The sequence below is a fragment of the Pelodiscus sinensis genome, chromosome 1 (assembly GCF_052426305.1).
Source record: "Pelodiscus sinensis isolate ZL-2025 chromosome 1, ASM5242630v1, whole genome shotgun sequence".
In the NCBI taxonomy this organism is placed as follows: Eukaryota; Metazoa; Chordata; order Testudines; family Trionychidae; genus Pelodiscus; species Pelodiscus sinensis.
The window spans coordinates 227,753,666-227,776,667 of NC_143052.1; the positions used below are offsets into that span (position 1 = coordinate 227,753,666).

General features: G+C 42.4%; 1 protein-coding gene across 2 annotated transcripts in view; it reads left to right on the plus strand.

Annotated features, from left to right (window-relative positions):
• The window catches only part of DHRSX (dehydrogenase/reductase X-linked), a 288,314-nt gene that overhangs the window by 251,295 nt on the left and 14,017 nt on the right, over positions 1–23,002 (plus strand). For both annotated transcript variants that reach the window (XM_075915713.1, XM_075915707.2), the window contains one exon: positions 3,227–3,434. In XM_075915713.1, coding sequence (XP_075771828.1) covers positions 3,227–3,434 — 208 coding nt within the window. The remainder of the gene's footprint in view (positions 1–3,226; positions 3,435–23,002) is intronic.

Below are 23,002 nucleotides of genomic sequence, written 5' to 3' on the forward strand. Positions count from 1 at the left end.
TGGTGGCTCCTAGTTCTTATATTATGGGAACAAGTAAACAACTTTTCCTTATTTACTTTCTCTACACCAGTCATGATTGTATATACCTCTATCATATCCTCCCTTAGTCTCCTCTTTTCCAAGCTGAAAAGTCCCAGTCTCTTTAATCTCTCCTGATATGGGACCCGTTCCAAACCCCTCATCATTTTAGTTGTCCTTCCCTGAACCTTTTCTAATGTCAGTATATCTTTTCTGAGATGAGGAGACCACATCTGTATGCAGTATTCAAGATGTGGGCGTACCATGGATTTATATAAGAGAATAAGATATTCTCCATCTTATTCTCTACAAGAAGTTTTTGTAGTGTAGACATAGCCCAGCATTTCCCAAACTATGGGCCGTGGCCCAATACCAGTCCGCGGGAAAAAGATACCATGGCTGCCGGGGTGTTCCGGGCTCCCGGAGTGTCCGTGCAGCATCGGGTCCCCCAACCCTTGGCCGAGCTGGGTGGAGGATGCAGCCAGATGTTCTGGGCTCCCAGCATAGGCTTAGAGAAGGGAGAACGGGGGAGGGGGGGGAAGCAGTTGCCCCCGGGCACCGTGCTAGGGAGGCACCGTGCTGGGCTGCAGGGGGAGAGAAGGTGCGGGGCGCTGGGCTCACCTAGGCTACAGGAGGAGGGAGGTGCCGGGAACCCAACACTGGATTCAAGGGGAGGGAGGAGTAGGAAATCAGCACTGGGCTCATGTCTGCGTGGTTTGGGGAGAGATGCAGGGAAATGGAGCTCAGCTGGGCTGCGGGAGTGGAGAGGTGCAAGGTGCTGGGCTGAGCTGGGCTGGGTTTCAGGGGGAGGGGAGGAGGTGCAGAGCTCAGTTTGGCTTCAGGAGGAGGAAGATGCCAGGAGCTGGGGCTAGACTCAAGGGGAGTGAGGAGCAGGAAATCAGAGCTGGGCTCAGCAGTTTTGTGGGGCTTGGGAGGAGGTGCAGGGAAACGGGGCTCAGCTGTGCTGTGGGGGAGGCATGCAGGGAACCAGTGCGGGGCATAACTGGGCTGAGGTGAATGAGGGAAGGCATAGGGAACAGAAGGGCAGCTCAGATGGGCTGTGAAGGGCTGCAGGGAACGGGTGCTGCACTCCCTTGGATTGTGGGGGATGGTTTTGAGGGAGGTGCAGGGAACTAGCGGGGGTGGGCAGCTCAGTTGGGTTGCAGGGGAGGGAGGTGCAAAGAAGCCTAGTTGGGGAGGGGGGAACCAGGAACCCTGAAATGACCTCCCCTGGTCCAAAAAATCCCTCATCTGGGACCAGTCAAGTCCAGAGGGTGCCAGACCAGGGAGGGCCAATTCCTACCCAAGTCCCCTCCTTGCACCCTCCCTCCTAGCCAGATACCCTACCCGGGGTGCCCATGCAGCTCCAGGTCCCCCAAGCCCTGGCCCGGGCTGAGCGGAGGATGCAGCCGGGTGAAACAGTGAAAATTTATTTATTTTTCATTCTTTTTTTATATGCATTTATATTTTGAGGCTGCAAAAACAGTACTTTAAAAAACGGGTTCCAATTAAAGTAAAAAGTTGGGAAAACCTTGGTCTAGCCAGCTTTCTATCCATCTTACAGTCCATTTATCCAATCCATATTCCCTTAACTTGCTGGCAAGAATATTGTGGGTGACCCTATCAAAAGCTTTGCTAAAGCTGACACTGGGGGCTTTGGGAGGACCAGAAACAACTTCTTTGCATATTCATCATTTGCTTAATGAATATGCAAATGAATGTTACCGGTCCTCTAAAAGCTCGTAAATGGATTTACTGGTTCCCTTGTCAAAAAGTTTGGGAACCCCTGACATAGCCCATGAGGGCATGTCACTGCTGAGGTTAGTTGGTCTCTTCTACTGGGACCTGGTTCGCTTCTCATCTCTCTCCAAAAAATTCCCAGGTCCTGCAAAAAACAAAATTTATTCGAAAATAGTAAAGTCCAAATACTAACTTTTCCAGTACTGAATGATTTTTCTGAGAAAAATTGATAAATACTGAAAACAAAGGATCTTAGGTATTAGAGTCACTGTTGCTTATGAAAGTTCCTGAATGTCCACATTGTATGCATCCAGGCACTGCCAATAGTTAAATAACTTCAGTGGAGTTATAGAAATGAGAATGTTTCCTAGAGGCCCCTACTCTTCCATCTCAAAGCTGACTAGCTAAGTGTACTGAATACTAAAAGCCAGGCATTACGTGGGAAATAAAGAATAAACAGAATTCTGAGACACAGTTACCATTCAGTGATCACATATTCTTTTGTGCATAACAAAAAAACACAGAAAAAAATCTTTGTCGGCATTATGCTAACACTCAGAGATTAAATGATAGGTCTGCAGTAATTATAGAAGCAGAGTTGTCATGGAAGTGATGCTGAAACCCCAATCTGGGGGAGTATTTTCAATGACATACCTACTAATTTGCCTGACAGTAGCATTCTTCATGCAGACAGATTTTAAAAAAAATGAAGTGAAACATGACTAATCAGCAATTACTAACTAAGAAGGTTGATTTTGAGGAATTTAAAGACAAGAATTTCCAACTTCTGAGTCACATAAGGGACACGTGAGGGTTCTCAATATAAATGTTTTGACATAGATTCTATTATTTGTATGTTTGTGTGACATATGATGTTTGTCATGGGCTCCATTTTAAACCTTTGTTCTAACCAGCTGTCTTCCAATGTCAGAGATTTTACGACTTCTCTGGTGCAACTTTATTAGCTTACCACTATGCTAACCATCACACACTTTTGCCTGCTTAGCCACCTGTTTCAGCTTGTCATAATCCTAGATGGTGATCTGGAGCAATATAATGCACTGGTAATCAGGGCTCAATAGGTGCTTCAGCTATATAAATCATAAATAATAAATAATTAAATAATAATAATAATATAATATATAATAGTAGGAGTGAGAGAAGGGGCTTTCTATGGCTTGATATTTCAGCATTTCCTGTGAAAATGATACCTAAATTTTTTGCAGCACGGATTCTGCTAACATGTATGTTTATCTAAGATACCTTCCATAAAGCAGTTATTGAATCTAGTGAAATAGTTACCAGAACTACAAGAAGCAATCTGCTTTCAAATGATCAGTTTTTCTGTGCCTGCTAACTGTGTTGCTGTTTACTGCATAATTTAGCAAACTGGCAATGCATGTGATATCGGTACTATGCCATTTTTCTTCTGATTATTTTCCTGTCTCTCTTTCTCTTTTCTGTGCAGATGTTCTTATTCACCCCATGGAGCCTATGCCCAAAGCAAACTTGCCCTTGTATTGTTTACCTATCGACTACAGCATCTCCTGACAGCAGATGGGAGCCATGTGACTGCTAATGTAGTAGACCCTGGAGTAGTGAACACAGAGCTTTACAGAAATGTGTGCTGGGCAACTAAAGTGGTCAAGTGGATGACAGCCTGGCTATTTTTCAAGGTATGTGATTATTTTAATGATTTTGGTGTCGTGGTTTTACATTGCTAGGGCTGCAATCTTTGCAGGACTACAGAGACTTTCAGGCTTATCATGTGTTTTATTGATTAGGATATTTTCAGTGCTAATAATGTTCACAGAACAGATAAAGTCAGTCTCTGCCTCAGACAACCTATATAGACGATAGAGAAAGGACAAGACAGAGATCAAGAGGAAAGCATTACCATCTCTTTGTAGCTATACATATGGATACTCCTGGAGGAATTCTGCACCAATATTTTTTAAATTCTGCATATTTTATTTGTCAAAATAACACAATATAATCACACCAGTTTCAGTTATCTTGATAATTTATTTCAAAATACTTGTGTCAACAAATATGTCAACAGCACACACACACACACACACACACACACACACCCCAAAAAGAGTTAAAGAAAACCCAGTTCCAGTTGGTGGCTGCTGGAGGTGGTTGTGTGAGGACCCCAGAACCAAAATAACCAAACACCCCCAAACTCTCATTGTGGGCACCACCTTGGTGCAGACACTTGCAACCCCCTGAGACTTTATTCCTTCCCCCCAGTTTCTTTACTCTCTCAGTTCGAACTAGGGTGGTAATGTAGTCAACCAGAGTTGCAAATGAAGCCCAGGATTTGAATTTCCCGGGCTTCATTTGCATGTTGCCGGGCGCCGCCATTTTTAAATGTCTGCTAGTTTGGACTCCGTGCCCCACGGCTACACGCGGTACGAACTAGGTAGTTCAGAATAGGAAGCCTAGGGGCACGGAGTCCGAACTAGCGGACATTTAAAAATGGCAGCGCCCGGCAACATGCAAATGAAGCCCGGGAAATTCAAATCCCGGGCTTCATTTGCAACTCCGGTTGACTACATTACCACTCTAGTTCGAACTAGGGTGGTAGTGTAGATGTACCCTTACTGTGGGACATGATGCAGTCCAGCCCATCCCTCATACTTTTATCAGACCTGGGTCTCCTAAGCCCCTTCCAGTCCCCAAGGGAATGAGGATCATGCCAGGCAGGCAGAACATGCAGCTCTCCCCCTAGTATCATAGAATCATAGAGCTGGAAGAGACCTTAGAAGGCCATCAAGTCCAGCCCCCTGCCCAAGGCAGAACCAATCCCAATTAAATCAACCCAGCCAGAGCTTTGTCAAGCTGGGACTTAAACACCTCTAGGGATGGAGACTCCACTACTTCCCTAGGTAACCCATTCCAGTGCTTCACCACCCTCCTAGTGAAATAGTTTTTCCTAATATCCAACCTGGACCTCTCCCACTGCAACTTGAGACCACTGCTCCTTTTTCTGCCATCAATCATTACTGTGAACAGCCTTTCGCCAGCCTGTTTGGAACCTCCCTCCAGGAAGTTCATAGAATCATAGGACTGGAAGGGACCTCGAGAGGTCATCGAGTCCAGCCCCCCCGCCCTCAAGGCAGGACCAAGCTCCGTCTACACCATCCCTGACAGATGTCTATCTAACCTGTTCTTAAATATCTCCAGAGAGGGAGATTCCACCACCTCCCTTGGCAATTTATTCCAATATTTGACCACCCTGACAGTTAGGAATTTTTTTCCTAATGTCCAATCTAAACCTCCCTTGCTGCACTTTAAGCCCATTACTCCTTGTCCTGTCCTCAGAAACCAAGAGGAACAAATTTTCTCCTTCCTCCTTGTGACACCCTTTAGATATTTGAAAACCGCTATCATGTCCCCCCTTAATCTTCTTTTTTCCAAACTAAACAAACCCAGTTCATGAAGCCTGGCTTCGTAGGTCATGTTATTTAATCATTCTTGTCGCTCTTCTCTGTACCCTTTCCAATTTCTCCACATCTTTTTTGAAATGTGGAGCCCAGAACTGGACACAGTACTCCAGCTGAGGCCTAACTAGTGCAGAGTAGAGCGGCAGAATGACTTCACGAGTTTTGCTTACAACACACCTGTTGATACAACCTAGAATCATATTTGCTTTTTTTGCAACAGCATCTCACTGTTGACTCATATTCAACTAGTGGTCCACTATGACCCCTAGATCCCTTTCCGCCATGCTCCTTCCTAGACAGTCGCTTCCCATCTTGTATGTATGGAACTGATTGTTCCTTCCTAAATGGAGCACTTTGCATTTCTCTTTATTAAACCTCATCCTGTTTACCTCTGACCATTTCTCTAACTTGCTAAGGTCATTCTGAATTATGTCCCTATCCTCCAAAGAAGTTGCAACCCCACCCAGTTTGGTATCATCTGCAAACTTAATAAGCGTACTCTCTATCCCAATATCTACATCATTGATGAATATATTGAACAGTAGAGGTCCCAAAACAGACCCTTGCGGAACTCCACTTGTTATCCCTTTCCAGCACAATTTAGCACTGTTAACAACAACTCTCTGACTACGGTTATCCAGCCAATTATGCACCCACCTTATCGTGGCCCTATCTAAGTTGAAGGCTGCCATCAAATCCCTCCTCACTCTTCTCTTCTGCAGACTAAATAGACGCAACTCCCTCGGCCTCTCCTCATAGGACATATGTTCCAGACCCCTAATCATTTTGGTTGCCCTCCGCTGGACCCTCTCCAGTGCATCCACATCCTTCCTGTAATTGGGGGCCCAGAACTGGACACAATACTCCAGATGTGGCCTCACCAGAGCCAAGTAAAGAGGAATAATCACATCTCGGGATCGACTGGCAATGCTCCTCTTAATGCAACCTAGCATGCCATTAGCCTTCTTGGTTACTAGGGCACACTGTTGATTCCTGTCCAGTTTCTCATCCACTGTAACCCCCAGGTCTTTTTCTACAGAACCGCTACTTAGCCAGTTGGTCCCCAGCCTGTAACTATGCTTGGGATTCTTCCGTTCCAAGTGCAGGACTGTGCACTTGTCCTTGTTGAACCTCATCAGATTTCTTGTGGCCCAATCCTCCAATTTGTCTAAATCACTCTGGACTCTATTCCTTCCCTCCAGTGTGTCTACCTCTCCCCCTAGCTTAGTGTCATCTGCAAACTTGCTGAGGGCGCAATCCATCCCCTCATCGAGGTCATTAATAAAGATGTTGAACAAAACCAGTCCCAGAACCGAACCTTGTGGCACTCCACTAGAAATCAACTGCCATCCTGACATCAAGCCGTTGATCACTACCCACTGGGCTCGACCTTCCAGCCAGCTTTCTATCCATCTTACTGTCCATTTATCCAATCCACATTCCCTTAACTCATTCACCTGATTCGGTGGCCTGTAGCAGACACCAACCACAACATCACTGCTGTTGCTTACACCTCTAAACTTGATCCATAGACTCTCAACAAGCTTTTCTTCTTCTATATACTGGAGTTCTGAGCAATCATAGTGCTCCCCCTGTTAGGCTGAACACTCAACTCAGTGTGAGCTGGGCTCTGAAGTGTGCAGCAGCTCTAAATGGTGGTCAGTAGCCCTACAGCCCCAGGGAAAGTACAGAATTCTGCATTGCACAGTGGTGCAGAATTCCCCCGGGAGTAATATGGATTATTTGTACATACTAATTATCAGTGACCCAAAGAAACAAAAGATTAATGTAAGCTGGAATCCCTAGCTAATACAAAGGTGAAAATATTCAAAATACTCCCATAAAGCATCTTTCAAATCCCATCACATTCTGAAAACTAGAGGCAAGCTCTGTACTTGCCTGGGTGATGTGTCCATCATCTTGGATGGCACTAGGCAAGTGTACATCCCATTTGTTATGTACAGGAGAGTGGGAGGTGGTGAGCAGCAATGCAAGTGAAAAACAGTGGTGAAAAGTGGCCCAGTCTCCAAATGATGTGCCTGTTTTGAATGCTGCATGTTGTATTCTAGACCTGCTCATAGGTACTAGAACTAGAGGTGCCGGAGGGGGTGGGGTGCAGGACCTCCTGGCTTGAAGTGGTCCATTATATAACAGGGTTTACAATTTGGTCCAGTGACTTTCAGCTCCCCTATCATACAACTTATTCCAACAGCCTGTGCTTGCTCTATATTGGAAAAGTTGCAGCTATGTGAATAAATCAATTTATAATCGATCTAGTTACACTGGTGCAAATCCCCAATGAAGATGCACTTAAATCAGTTTCAATGTTACTTAAATCATATCTTTATTAGAACTTTGAACTTGTGTAACTACATCAATTTTAAATTGGTTTAATTAAATGGGTACAAATTTTCTAATGTCAACAAAAGAGCTGGGAAGAGAGAATTTTCTGCTTGTGACTTATTCGGGTCTTTGCAAGGAGGATTGGGTAGGGTGAATTAAGCCTAATTCCAATGGAAAAGTTTGTTTTCTAAACTAAAATTAACCACTTTAGATGAGCTAGGAATAGATCCTCAGTCCCACAAAATAAAATCATTTTAAAACTTTGATATGGAAATAGTGTTAGTTTCAATATTACAAAGGGCCTGGAGTCTGAAAGAATTCCTCTAAAATCAAATTATTAACAAATAAAACCATGTTTTGGAACTATTTGATAGTATTCTTTTAAGTACCATGTTTTTCACTTGTGTCCTGAGAGCAAAAATTGTAATAGGAATACTGATATGAAAATGCAACACAACATTGTAAAAGAAAGAGAATCTCATTTTGCTCCAGTTCATGTTTCACCTGCCATTTCTCTTCCAAGTGCCAGACTCTAGTGTTGTTGGGTTTAGTTGCATTTACCTGACTTACTAGCATTAATTTTCTTTAGATTGTGTAAGTACAGCTCAGCACTCCATAAAAAACCATAGAAGTTCTCTTTCTGAAAAAGGAAATAAAATATTGTGCCACATGGCTTTAGTGGTGTGTCAAGGGACTCATTTCAGTGCTACAGGTTGGACCTCCCGGGTCCGGCAGCCTCAGGTCCTGACTGGTCCCGGGTGAGGTATTTTGCTGGACCAGGAGAGGTCATTTTTAGACCCCTGCCACAGGCCCCCCCTGGCCTGGCCACTAGCCTCCGAGCCAGCTCCCCACCTCCCCACCTCCTACTGGTCTCGCTGCCCTGCCAACCCACTGGGCAACCATCGCTGCCATGGCTCTGCCAGGCAACCGTGTGCTCTGCGCTAGGGCTCCTTGAGCAGTCCCACATGTCGCACACCAGGACTCCCTGGGCAGCTCCATGCACTGGGGCTTCTGCATGCCATTCACTGCATGCCAGGGCTCCTAGCCCTGCTGGGCAGCCCTGCAGTCCTGCCGTGTCCTGCCAGCCCACAGGGATCATTACTGCTGGCCCTCCTCTGGGACTCTGGTCATGCAAGATCCATGCCGGACCATGGATGTTGCTGGACCAGAGAATCCCAGTTACAAGAGTTTTAACCTGTATACTGACAATATTTAGAAACTAAACCAGATGTCACTGAACATACAAATGGTGAGTTTAGATTTATCACAAAAGTGAATCAGATATCTACAGCTGCAATAATAATGTCTCCTATAGTTCTTCATCCGCTCTTATTCCTTATATGAGAAGTCAGTCTAAAAAAAAGAACCCCTACTCTCTTCCACTTGTATTTAGCAGTGACACTGAGTTAGTTTCCCAGACCTGAAGAAGAGCTCTATGTAAGCTCAAAAGCTTGTCTCTCTCGTCAACAAAATTTAGTCCAATAAAAGATATCAGCTCCCTCCTCCCCCACCTTGCCCTACTGATATCCTGGGACCAGCAGGGCTACAATAACACATTTTAAAAAACTGTCTTGTAACAATGGATGAAGGAAAGATAGTGAAATGCCATGCTCACAGAGTCTGAAATGAGAATCTAGCAACTGAGGGGTTGTTTTTTGAGTCAGAATTTACTTAATTGGTAGCATTGTTGCACTTTTCCTGAAAAGCAACGGAAGTGGAAGAAGACAGAATAATAAAAGCCATCTCTATGGATTTTGTCTCTCCCCCTCATTAGCTGTCTGTACTGTACCGTACTTTACCGTTTCCATTTTATTGCTTAATTTTTGACAACAGGTTTACTTATTTGGGGCTTATATCAGCCACTCTTTCCCACATTGCGTTGCTGCTTGTTCCACATGTAATCCAATTCACTTCGGTGGGACTGCATGCACTCCTGTACAGAGAGCCATGACAACCCCAACAAACACTTTAAGCCTTCATAATAAATTACAAGTGGGCCAGATCAGCTCATCTTCTGCTTAGGGGTGAATTCCTCCTGTGAAAGGGATGTGAGTAATGATGGCAGAACTAGTTTCCTAAGTTATATTCATTGCTAGTGGATATTGTTTATTTCTTTGTGGGCTTTTTCTTCTCTCCCTCAGAATTTCATTATTGAGTGGGTTTAGGGTTACATGGCAACTCCACACCGAGTCCGGGGAGATTTGATATCACTATTAATATTGGGGTGTGTCTTTCATCCTAAAGAATCTCAAAGCATGTTGTAAACATAATACAGGTTGAAACTCTGTAAACCAGGTATCTCTGGTCTGGTAAGATCTATGGTCCAGCACGGATGTTCCTAGACTAGAGACCCCCAGCAGCCAAGAGTCCAATGGCAGGAGGGTCGGCAGCTGGGAGACCTGTTGGGGCCAGGAACGCTGACAGTCCAGGTCAGGGGGAGAGGCAGAAGGGCCAGTGCTGATCTCCCCTGGTCCAACAAACTCCCTCATTCAGGACTGGTTAGGTCCTGAGGGTGCCAACTGCCCTAAGCTCCCATTGAAATCCCTTTTGTAGATTAAGCGACTCATCACCTCTGAGGAGGACCTCAGCACTTTACAGCTATTGTCCCTGACCTGTCTAAAACAGGGATTTATGTGCCTAATTTTAACTCTTCAGCAGCCAAGTGAAAACCTGCCACGGCATGTACATTTCATTTTCTTTGAGTAGTGACAACTTAAGCTGCTTACAGCATAAACATTTTCTTCCGATTACTGAAGAAAGCTCTGAAAAAAAAATCTCCCTAATATTATTAAAAATCACTATCCAGGGCTGGGCACCACTAAAAATATGGATAAGTGAGTATTACTAGCTCCTGTAATCTTATAAAAAATGCTAGGCAAATGTCCATTGCCAAGTAGTGACTGAGGGACTGATCTGCAGAAGTGCTGATGATTGTTTGCAGCTCTTACATTGTATGTCACAGATGCCAGTCTCCACTGTACAATTTCTTCTATAAATACCCTGTCTCTGTTATAGTTTATTTTTTCCCTGTGGGATGTTTCAATGCATGGTCATTAGTCCTGTCACTCTGTAAGAGAAACCAACTATTCCTTTTTTTAAATGTAAATTGATTTTCACCCTCATGACTCTCAAGTAGAAAAAGGCTGATAGAACAATCTTTATAGTTCAATCAGCTGTTATCCCTTAGGAATCCATAATGGATAATGGACTTCAGTTTCAAAGAATACAGATTCCAAACAGTAAAAGATAACACATTAATAGGACAATAATTGACTAGTTACCAGGACACTCATCAAATCCCCAACTGAACTATAGTCAGTTCTGTGATCTAACACACCAACTTCAGTGAAGACTTCTGGCTGAAACTCAAGCAGAGAAGGAGATGCATTTTCCCTCTTTAAAACTGCCTCTTGCCCTTTTGTATTTGAAAGTCTTTCCTGAATCCAAATTACCTGGTCTATAAAATAATAAAAACTCCTTACAGCAAGGAATACTTAACTTCACCACTGGATGGAATTACTGAGAAGTCTCCACAATAACCATTTTCAAAAACAGTTCCACTGCATGGGACTTCATGGCGATTAATGGTAGACAAGATTCCCAAAACTCTGTTGTACATTTGTTTGGATTCAGATACTTTGCCTCTAGAACTAATTCTAGCTTGTCTTTACTCATGCTTTGTCTGTCTCAGACCACCCGTATACTCCAAGGAATCCTGTGAGGATACAGCTCAGGAAGAGGCTGATTGTCTCTGTTGATTGTCTTTCATAGATTTTGTTCCCTATAAATAAGAAAAATATGCCTCATTTTGATTACCAAATGTGGTACTGAGTCCTGTGCATCAATTCTACTGGCATGAAAGATAAATCAAGCTTCTTTGTATTTTGTTTTTCAGTAACACTTGTGCATTTGTGAAATTTCTTAACAATTATTTAGAAAAAGAAACAAATGAGGAAAATAAAGAAAACAGACAAGCCCCTAATATTAAGTTTATTTCAAATATTGGAAGAAATGGGATAGATCACTCTGACTAACGGCTACAGTCCCTATCCATGACAACACTTGACACAACATCCCAAATCAATGCTGCTCATGAATACTTATGTTCTGCTTCTTCTTTGCTTTGGATTTAATTGTCTAATTCTTATTTATAGGGAACAAAATCTATGAAAGACAATCAACAGAGGGGCTGCTTCTTCCTCAGCTGCATCCTCACAGGATACCTTGGAATACACAGGATTGTTCCTGATCATACATTTTTAGTGATGTGAGGCTAACTAGTGAAGCTTCTCCCATAGTTGATAATGAAAGTGGAACTACAGCTAATTGAATAAGATCATTTGTAATGGACCAAATATAGTTTTAACTTAGAGACAGGATTCAGAACTTGTATTTACTGAAAATTCTGAATGGTTCGCATTTAGAAGAGACTAGCCTAAACTTTCCTTTGATAGTCTGAAGAAGCATTGTGTGGAAATGCTGAATTGTAAATTCCAACTCAAATATAGTATACATGGATAAAGGAATAGGATTTGAGATGAATCTGGATAACATCTAGTCACAAAAAAGACACTGTGAAACAGAATATCCATGACTATTACTAAAAGTAATTCTTTTTTTTCCTAAGGAACACATGTCTTCATGTTTTTTCTCTCTGGTAGCAAGTGGTGCAAAAGAATTGAACCTCTTAAAAGGTAGTCTGTATCTGCTGAGCTCATTTTTCAGTAGGTGATCCCTGCTCCCCATAACAAAAGAGTAAGGGCAGCTTAGGTTTTAGAGGTCTATGACATTATTTCTTTTAAAAAAAACACATGTTGTGAGAAGAGTACTATAATTCCGTGTTCTCATAGTTGTGTGTGTGTGTAACATTTTGCAGTGCAACATGCTGTAGCAAAGAACTACCATCTTTTTCAGACAAGTTCCATTTCATGAAGACATTATTAGAATGCTTCCTCAGTGGCTTAATTGCAGACTTCATATTCTGATTTTAAAAGTCTATAAAAAAACCACTCCTGCAAGGTCCTACATGCCCTGGCATGTACAATGAAATCCCAGCAACATTAAAATAATCATAGTGATGGGATGCTACATATGCAGTACTACATACCCCAGAACAGGAGTTTCCCAATTTCCTAGCCTAACAAAGGCAGGGATGCTACAGACAGTGCTGGCCCCTAGGGGTAATAGAAGGTGTTTTGTATTTTGATATATTGGCTGCAGGGCAGAGAGTGGCTGCTCCTAGGCTTTCCCATGAGAACAGCTCCCAGGACACCACCTGTGGAGAAGGAGAGTGCTCCCCTCCCAATAATCCCTCTAAATGAAACAACCAAGCTGGAGAGGAGAGAGTACAAGTGAGTCTTCACTCCACCCATCAGCAAACACAGCTATGAGATAGAGGAGAAAACCATTGGCTTTTCACTAAAAATCCTATTACAATGCCCAGAAAGAAAGAGCAGTTCTGAGGCAACATCATCAAAAGCAGGGAAGATGCAGAGGAATAATTTGGATGGGGTGTGTGCAGATAGTGAGAAACTACAGGTAGGTGTGGTGCGATACACAGGTTTGCTGACACAAGGAAGGTGAGGTAATAGTTTTTATTGAAGCAAGTTCTGTTGGTGAGAGAAAGACACCTGCTAGCTGACACAGAGCCTTCATTTGGGCACGACTTGCATCACTCACTTATTATGTTGCCACTGACAAATAATACAGCCATGCCAAACTGATGCTGATAAAACCTGTTCCATCTGCATGTGCCACTGATTTGTCAGAAAACAGGTTTTGGAGGGTTATTGGCACTCTTTCCCACCTCCATTCCCTCCCCCCACCTCCCGATCTCTGTGCGTGCAAATCCATGGTCTTAGCTACCATGGATCCAACTGTACAGGGCTCAGAGCATGACAGAAAACATTCTAAATGTAATGGAAAATAGCTTTTCTATAAACAAACAAAACTCAAAATCTTTCTCTCAGCAATTGCTGGATCCTACTAAGAAGCAGAGAAATCTCCTTTTCCATTCATTCAGAGTGTCTACGTCTGGCCTTACAGTGTTGGGGCCATATTTGCTGCAGGTGAAGCAATCAAAGGTAAATAAATATAAATAAATTCATCACAAGGCTCTGCAATTTATCACATGCCTCCACTGTTTATTGCATAGCTATTTCCTTCACCTGTGTGTGTATGGGTGGGCATATGGATATATGCCTGTACATATCTGGAGGACTGTATGTATAACAAGGAGGAGATATTATGCATAAACTAGTCAAAGAATACCTACATAGAAAAAATAATTTTGTAAAAATCAGGAACAGTTCTAACATGTTATATGAACCAAGATATTCATAGGAAGTTATATGACCGGCTCTCCCTGGAGTAAAGATAATAGAAATTACTCACAGAGAAGATTTATTGCAAGCCCCAAGCAAAAAGCATTTACACTGTGAACCTGTAAAAACCAAAAGGGTTACTAAAGTATTGAAAGATCAGGCAGGTGGCTGAGTAAAACATATTGTAAGAAATGAAAAATAATAAGCCATATTCTGTTGTCAGTAAAAACACAGATGCTTGTGGAGTGTCACTGGTATAACTCAGTACAAAATTTGGCCCAATAGCTCTAGCTGTGTTTTCCAAGAGTAACATAATCCCGGCATGCCATAGGTACAAGTAGTGAATACACATGCTGGCACGTGTTAGCTTATCACTTTATGTATATTATTACACAGCTTAAATATTTCCTTCAAAATATATCAAGTCTGCAAGTCTTCACAGGACAAATAGTTACATTTGACAGTCTCAGTTTCAGTGTTTGAAAGTGTAAGCTCCCAAATGAGATTTTATTGCTATGTTCCAGCCGTGCTAGTGGAAATGCAGATCATAAACACTAGAAAAATTGAGTGAGTCCTAAACAACATACAATAAAACCACAATGTGCTTGCATAGCTTCCCAGGGATGGAATTTGCAATTATGCTGGTTGTGGCTCTATGGGCATATCTACACTGCACCTCTCTGCCAGCAGAGGGATGCAGATTAGGCAGGTCGAAATTGCTAATGAAGCGGGGTTTTAAATATCCTGAGCTTCATTAGCATAAAAATGGCCGCCGCTTTTTTTTTCGGCACGGAGCTTTGTCAGAGAAAAGCAGCAGTCTAGAGGCTGATCTTTCGCTAAAGAAAGCCTTTTCTGATAGGTCCTGTATACCTCATTTTACAAGGCATAAGGGATCTATTGGAAAAGGCTTTCCTTAGCAAAAGATCCCCTTCTAGACTGCCATTTTGAAGCATGGGATATTTGAATCCCCACTTCACTAGCAATTTCGACCTGCCTAATCTGCATCCCTCTGCTGGCAGAGGGGTACAGTCTAGACCTACCCTTTGAGATGGAGCTAGTTCTTTGTCACTGGATTAAAGGGAGATATAGCCATCTTTCCAAGGTCAGATTTCATACATGCTTTTAAAAATTAAGAGTTGCCCAAAACGTTTGTGACATTTTTGGTTTCCTTTTTCAAGCTATGGAGCTTGCAACCTTTGCCTTATAATTCTTTCTTTATTTTACTAATGGTTTAGCCAGAATTGGTGCATGTGTTCAGGGAAGTGGTATTACTCTGATTCTTATGTGACCTTGTTCGATATCTTTGCTGAGCTTTTAGGAAAACACTGCTTTCCCAAATAATTCTGCAATATTACCTGTAGCATATTATGTCCAGATGATTAAAGGCAGAGGGAGAGCGAGAGATTCATTTTTGGAATTTAATTTATTGGAAACAAGATGACCTATTAAAAGATAGTTTTGCTCTGAAGAGTGACTGTAAAGATGGTGGAGTGCCATATTTACTATCCATATCATATATATTCACTTTCCAATTATAAAGATGCCAGATCTGTAAAACCAGCCTGCATTCTGAAACAAACGGGATATTATCTTCTCACACATCATTAACAGGAACACAGATTCTGGAAGCTAAACTGTGTCCTTTCCTGCAGCCCCTATTGTCTTCTGATGATGTCTTTCATGGCTACTTCAGCCTTCTCACTCTGCACAGGTGTTACTGAAAACAATCTTGGACTTAGATACAGAGGGAAATTGACCAACATAACTGTAGCTTAATAGGGTTTTTACTGTAACGATGACAGAATAACACCCATCACGGATGCTCTATTCTGATATAAAAATGACTTATTTAGAAACAGAGCATTCACACCAGAAATTGTTGTTTTGATATGGCAGTTAACTTCCCCATGTAAACAGTCCCTTTGATGATGCACAAAACAAAGCAGAATTTGACGCACAATCACCTTTCTTTTGGATCTTGTAGTAACCATATTTAGCTAGTCTGGCTGTGGGGCTTGCCACTGTCTTAATTTCCCTAATTAAGAAAACTTTGCATCATGGGTGTATTCTCAGTAACTCTCCCCTCTGAGAGTCTGGTTTATTCATGTAACATTCAAGATAACAAAAAACTTTTATCAAACCTTCCTAGCTAGCTCTTGCGCTCTCTTCAGACTTGCCCTCCGCTGGGAACTAATTTGTATGACTCTGTGTAATGCATCATGTGACCCTTTTATTCATCTGTTCTATCCTGGGTAAATGGGCTAAGCCTGACATCTGTGTGGCTGAGCCACAATTGCCAGCTCTATGGGCTAACAGAAAATAAAAAGGATAAAAACATATTTTTGTCACTGCTCATGCTAATTTAAATAAATGGAGGAAGCAGATCTGGTAAGATGGAAGGTGGCAGTTTTACCTAATCGCTTTTCTGAATAGATTTTCACTGTAAATGCTGTTGTACCCATACATTTGGTCTTCAGTCAGGCCGAGCCTCTTTTTCATATGCTGTAATGGCCTACACACAATAACTGTAGACATCTCTCAGTGCTTTGACTGTCTACCCTGTTTCTGAGAGGTCTGCACTGCATTAAGTCAGATATGGAAATCATAGAATTCCATCTTTTTAAAAAGGCATAGAGTATAAAATGTGCTTATGGCAAGATTTGTGGATTTTTCATCTCCGTGTCACTAACTGTACATTTGTTTTACAAGAGGGCTTAAAAGAGAGGAGTCTCCAGTACTTATACACTGTACTAATATGTTAAAAAGTCTGAGAGTGGGTTTTGCCCACAAAAGATCTTGATACTCTGTATATTTTTGTACTAATATGTGATGGTGTAACTGTGGTTTTCTAATTATGCGCATGCTCTCGATACTGAAAGGCATCTGATGCATCAGAATTTAGAGACTGTGGTAAAGGAAGATTGTGTCTGTGCTACCATGGTTGCCATAAAGAGTCAGCATTTACCAAGAGAACCCTGTGCAAGTTACTTATGATTCTAAGAACCATTTTGTAATAGCTGCCACCAAGTGCTGACTTTTTAAGTGTCTCTTCCTAACATGCAGCATAGGCAGGGGTATCAACAAGCACAAGGTATCTATCGACAAGTCATGAATCAAGATAGGTTTTGTTTTCTTCTCTCATGCTGGGAATCCTTCCCTCTATGCTCAGCTTGTTTTCTCAGCCATTCCCTTGTTGCTTTTGGGGCCTTATAGTAAAGCCCCAAAATAAAGATTTAGGCACCTAAATGAGTAGCTTGCTTTTCAAACATTCTGAGTGCCAGTCAGCTCCTCCTTCTGAAAATTTTGGTCAAATGTCCTACTTATTGGCCTGTCTCTTCTCTTTGTGCCTTTTGGAATAATCGTTTTTCCAGTTGGTTATTGACCAGAAAAGTTGGGTCCCGCAGTGCTTATTTTAAATCACAGTGGAAAGTACTGGGATAGATGAATAGAACTGTGAAGTAAGCAGCTTTTAGCCAAAGCAGGACCTTTAATTCTTCATGACAGGCATAAAGGAAGCTATGGGCGTCACAGAATGAATTTGGCTAGGTAAACTGAGGATTGGTGGTAGTAGGTGCTTTTGTCTTTTCCCCTTCCTATTTGGATTACTGTATTGTGCTCCTGGAGATACGGCAGTCCTTGGAGGTTCCTTAGACCAGGCCTGGTGACAGGAGGGGGAAAAGGGGCAATTGTTCTGGGGTCCAGCAAGTCTACTGCAGCAGTGGTGGTACCCAGAGCCCCAGATCGTTTAAATTGCCACCAGAGCACTGCACAGCCTCTCCGGGCAGGTGTAAGGGCTATTGGGGGGGCCTCTTCTGGGAGCATGGAGCTCCCGTATTCTCCGACACCTTGCCTGGGGGCCTGTCATGGCTGTTGGATTCCCTGCCTCAGACACTTAAGCTAGCACATAATTTAGAGGCCAAGTTGAATGGAGGGGTTGATTGCAGGATGATGGAAGTACCTCATACCCCATAGGCTGTCTTGCTGTCCCATGCATTATCCTGTGTAGGTCATGTGCTGATCTTGATCTTTCAAGACTTATGTGGTTTAATTTCTCACACCCTTAAAGACTGTAGCTCTTCCTCTATCCTGCTATGGTACTTGAGGTCAGCGGATGAACTTAGGCTCACAGTCAGAAGAGTTGAATGCCTGAGGACTAAAGAGAAGTGTTTGCCTCGTGTTTTTAACTCTGGAATCACTTCTCTCAATGGCCCGAAGAAACCTGCATTTATTAACCTCCAGAGCAAAGAACAGAAGAGGTCATTATGTCCAGGCTTTTGCATGTGAGGCAGCGGCCTTGTCTACACTGCCATGTTTTGTCACCAAAAACTGTGTTTTGGCAACAAAGCAAGGAGAGCGTGCACACTGCAATGTAACTTTCGTCAGGAAAAACACCTTTGGTAACAGAAACTTCCACCCCTAAGATACATTTTTTCTTTTCTCCTTTATGGTCAACAGTTTAGACACTGCTGTTTATTTTGTCCACAGAACTGGCTTCTGCCAGTATCTCACAATGCCTGACCTGATCACTCTGCTCAGTATTTTGATCTCTGCTGCCCATGCGCCCCTCCCCTTTCAAAGCTCCAGGAAGTATCTGACAGCTGAGTGAGCTGCTTCCTTTGGGGAGCAAAGCAAAATTTTGGAATGCACCTTCTGTGGTCTACACTCGGAACACAGGGGCAGTCAGTTCCACAGGTACAGGGAGTCAGGAGGAGGGAAACAGACTGCGGTGCTGCTTTGACATTCCTCAGCACAGAGCTTATAGACATAGGTGATTACTAAGGAGGGACACGGCGGGGAGGGGGGGAGGGAGAACCAACCACATAACAGCCCCATGCACAACACTTCCCCGGCCACTCCTATCCCTGGGGAGGGATAGAACATCTCCTACTCTGCCCTGGGACCCATCCCTACCTTTCCTCTTCCCATCCCCACCCTGCTCCTGGCCTGTTCTTACTTCCCATGCATGGTTCTAACTTTGCACGCATAGTATGGGAGCCTGCTCACAGAGCTTCTTATGATGCCGCTCCTGGCGGCTGAGGAGATTGTGGGAGAGCTTGGAGGAAATCCCAAGGTATGCAGTGCTCAGCTCTGCCATCCCACAACACTGCACTGTGGGCTACATACCCCCTCTGCATTGCTCACGCTGTCGATAGTGGTGCCCCTAATGGGGACATGCTCCTTCTGTCAGTAGATCAAGTATGAACAACCTCTGTCCTTATTTGAGTTTGGTGACTCTGCTTTCATTTGAACTGATATTTGTAACACAGAGTCTTCTGTAGTTTTTATTTATATATGGAGGATTGGTAAGGACGCATTTTGAAATAGAAAAATAAGTGTGCTGCTTCAGTAATTTTTAGTGTGCTTTTAAAGAACACGATGTAATTTAAAGGGGGCAGGGTGAGTTTATGGCCTATAGTGGGCCCTTGGACTCCCAAGTTATAGGCCTGTGGTAAACCACTAGCTACTGATTCGTTATGACAGCAAAGATGTGTTAACAGTCCACAGAATTACTGAGCTGTGTTTACCCTCCAATGTGAATCCATGTCTAAATTTAAAAATGATAAATCCTTTGGATTATATTGAAAATTTGACCTGTCAAGAAATAAATGGTGCACTAGACTGAAACATAGGTCTTTTAAGCTGCCCTACGTTTTCACTAATCCCTCATGTACTTTTCATTGCTGTCGACAGCATGTAGGTTTTTTCTTATATTTGTGATGGAAACATCTATTTATGAATCATGTCACTTAGATACTCATCTTCCTTATTGGTTCTCCAAGGTATTAGGTAAAGAGTTACAGTTCCTGTTGTAAACAAAACTGAATTGCAGACTCATTTGTACCAGGAATTTTTTGTCCATCTAAATGTCTTTTGTGAATAAAAATATCCCTTATTTTCACATATGGTGGCCATGAGATGTCCCAGTGGAATACAAATAGATGTACTTCTCTATTTGCTTTACTACTCTCAATAGCAGCATGTATCTCTGTTGATAGTGAATGTGTATTAACAGAGCTTTGCAGGCATTTTATTACAACAGTTACACAATGCCATTAGCACTGAATAAGATATGAATCTAAAATGCAGCAGGGTAAGGCACTCTGCATGTTCCGGAGGTCCCTCTCAATTATCGATAGAGTCTAGGTACTTTTCATAGTCAATTTATACTGTTACATTCTATTATTTTCCATATATTACACTGTCAGAAAACCAGATCATTGATATTTTTACTCTATGTTAAATAGGAATGTGATTTATTTTAATGTGGCTTTGCCAATAATATAGATATATATAGAGAGAGAGAGAGAGAGATATAATTTAAGTCACCTACAAAAACTAAAGACTATTCCAGTATAAACTCAGTTACTGCACTGAAGACAAAGCCTTGAGAATGCCGGCAGCTTACACAATTCTTTAACTTCCACATACTATTTGTCATTGTCAGTGCAAATCATGGAGCAGAAACCTTGCAATTATCCTCCAGTTAATGTGCTTTCAAATCAAAAGAAAAGGCTGATCTGTGGGATATATTTGACAAGCAATCATCTCACCTTGATTCCAAGAGTGTGCGCGTGTGCGCACACACTCACTCACTCACTCTTCAGTGGGGCTTCTCAATGATAAAACGTGTCTGCCAAGTCTGCTAACAACACTTAGAGCAAGAAAGATGAAAATAACTTTTTCTTTAAATTAAGTCAGAAGCTTGGGGAGCAGGCAGTGCAATGGGCCCAGACATGTGCTCTGTGGTAGTATAATAGCTTCGTGCCCTTCATATTATGGATGAATTAATAAAGAACAAAAAAAAAAAGAAAAAGAAAGAGGCATTGCCGTGTTATTAAAAGTCTTCTCTCACATTAATACCCACAAGCCTGCTTCATGTGTTATCATTAAGAAATAGTAAGTAAGTACAACTTCTATGTGTAGACCAGACCTGTGTTTCAAAAGTATATGTTGGCAAACGAATAGGGATAATTTTTCATTTGATAATGTTTGCCTAATTATTAAAACTCAAAGTCTAATGTGATCATATTGACAGAGAAGATCATAAAAGTTACAGTGAATTCCTATAGCTATTTTCTAATTCAAGAAACATTTAATGCCAACATTTATATTTAAATGTTATATTTTAAAATTTCTGAGCGTAATTATCGTGTTAGATCACTTATGGACTTTTAGAGTATTTCCAGCATTTTTTTTTAAACTAGAAGAATAGTTTACCTCGTTTTTAGGCCTATTATGCCTTAGGGAATGGCAGTGCTGATTCAAAGGGTAGCACAGCATCTTCCAATAAATCAATGCTAACCCTCTGTTCTAGGATGCTCTTAGGAGCCGTTGGGCCAGATTCATTGATACTCCAGCAGTTTTGTGTTGTTCAAGCTATTCCAAACAGTGGACTTGTACATCTGGCACATTGCTTTGCTAGACTCTGTCTACATTTGCAGAGTTTTGGGACTGTCAGTTTCACCAGCGATTGTGAACCAGTAAAAGAAAAGCACTATTGTGTGTATATATGGGGTATGTCTACACTACCCCGCTAGTTCGAACTAGGGTGGTAATGTAGGCATACCGCACTTGCAAATGAAGCCCGGGATTTGAATTTCCCGGGCTTCATTTGCATAAGCCGGCCGGCGCCATTTTTAAATGCTGGCTTGTTCGAACCCCGTACTGCGCGGCTACACGCGGCACGGGCTAGATAAATAATGAGGCGTACAGATAGAGGCGTACATATAGTGCGGAATGGCTTGCTAGTTCGAACTATCTAGCCCGTGCCGCGTGTAGCCGCGCGGCACGGGGTTCGAACAAGCCGGCATTTAAAAATGGTGCCGGCCGGCTTATGCAAATGAAGCCCAGGAAATTCAAATCCCGGGCTTCATTTGCAAGTGCAGTATGCCTACATTACCACCCTAGTTCGAACTAGCGGGGTAGTGTAGACATACCCTATCAGAGTGTTTACATTTGCAGCGCTTCCATGGCTGATGAAAGTGGAACCCTAATGGCCTCTATCCCTGTCCTACAGTGCACCTCTCTCCATTTTGAAAATTTTTCTTGTGAGGTTAGGGAGGCGATCACAGAGCATCCTGGGCCCCTGCACAGCCCCCACTGTCCAAACACTGATAAGCTCCAGTAGCTATGCTGCAGGCAAGAGGATCATTTTCTCCATGGAGCAGCCATTGTCACTTGGCCTGATAACAAGTGAACATCTGTCAGGAAAACAGGAAAGGGAATTTCAGAATTCCTAGAGCTTTACAGGGGGAGGAGCAGATGTCTATTTACCTTGCATCAGAGCAGCAGAATTGCTCCCAGAGTGGTCGCCTATGAACTGCGGGATATCCTGCAGAGGCTAAAAGCTCTGTAAACAGCGGGAACTTGTCTTCACTTGCACTGTAAAAACATCACCAGTAAGCTTCTAGTGGACGTGATTTTCTGTGGGAGGTGAAACTTTTGAGTTTCACCTCAAAAAGTCGTTGGCAAGTGTAGTTCTTGGTTTTTGTACAAAAAAGGGATTTTACCCATTTTAAATGCCAAATGCCCTTTGAGACGCCTGACTTTAGGAAAGGACATAGGTCCAGGTTAATAGAATAATTAATTCTGAAGCCAGAAGTGTCCACTGTGATCACCTAATTTGACCTCCTATATAACAAAGGCCATAAAACTTCCCTCAAACTGTGTTGTTCCAGGTTCATACTGAAGTAACCCCATTGGCTTCAGTGATTAAACAGGCCTGTAAAAATTGAAGTCGTGACCATTTTGTGGTCATTAAAGATCCCTCAGAATAAACAGTACAACAAAGTGCCAAATCCGCAATATCACAGAGTTACTTTTAAGCACTCCTGACATTGGGAATGGTGACCTGCAAATCAGGTTCATTTACGTTTCAAACTAACGTTGCGAGTTATATATTCACACAATCATAGCAAAGAAAAAATGCATCTCCCTCTAAGCGTGAAAGAAAATATTACAGTAGAAATCTTAAATAGTGTGCATATTTCTTGTGAGTATAGATTGGCATGCCTCATGGCTTCTGTAATTATTTATGAATTGGAGCTAATTTTTTCTCAAAATGAAGCTCCTACTCTTTAAGTACGGTCATTATCAATGATTATCTTTAGTTATTTTCATGCACCA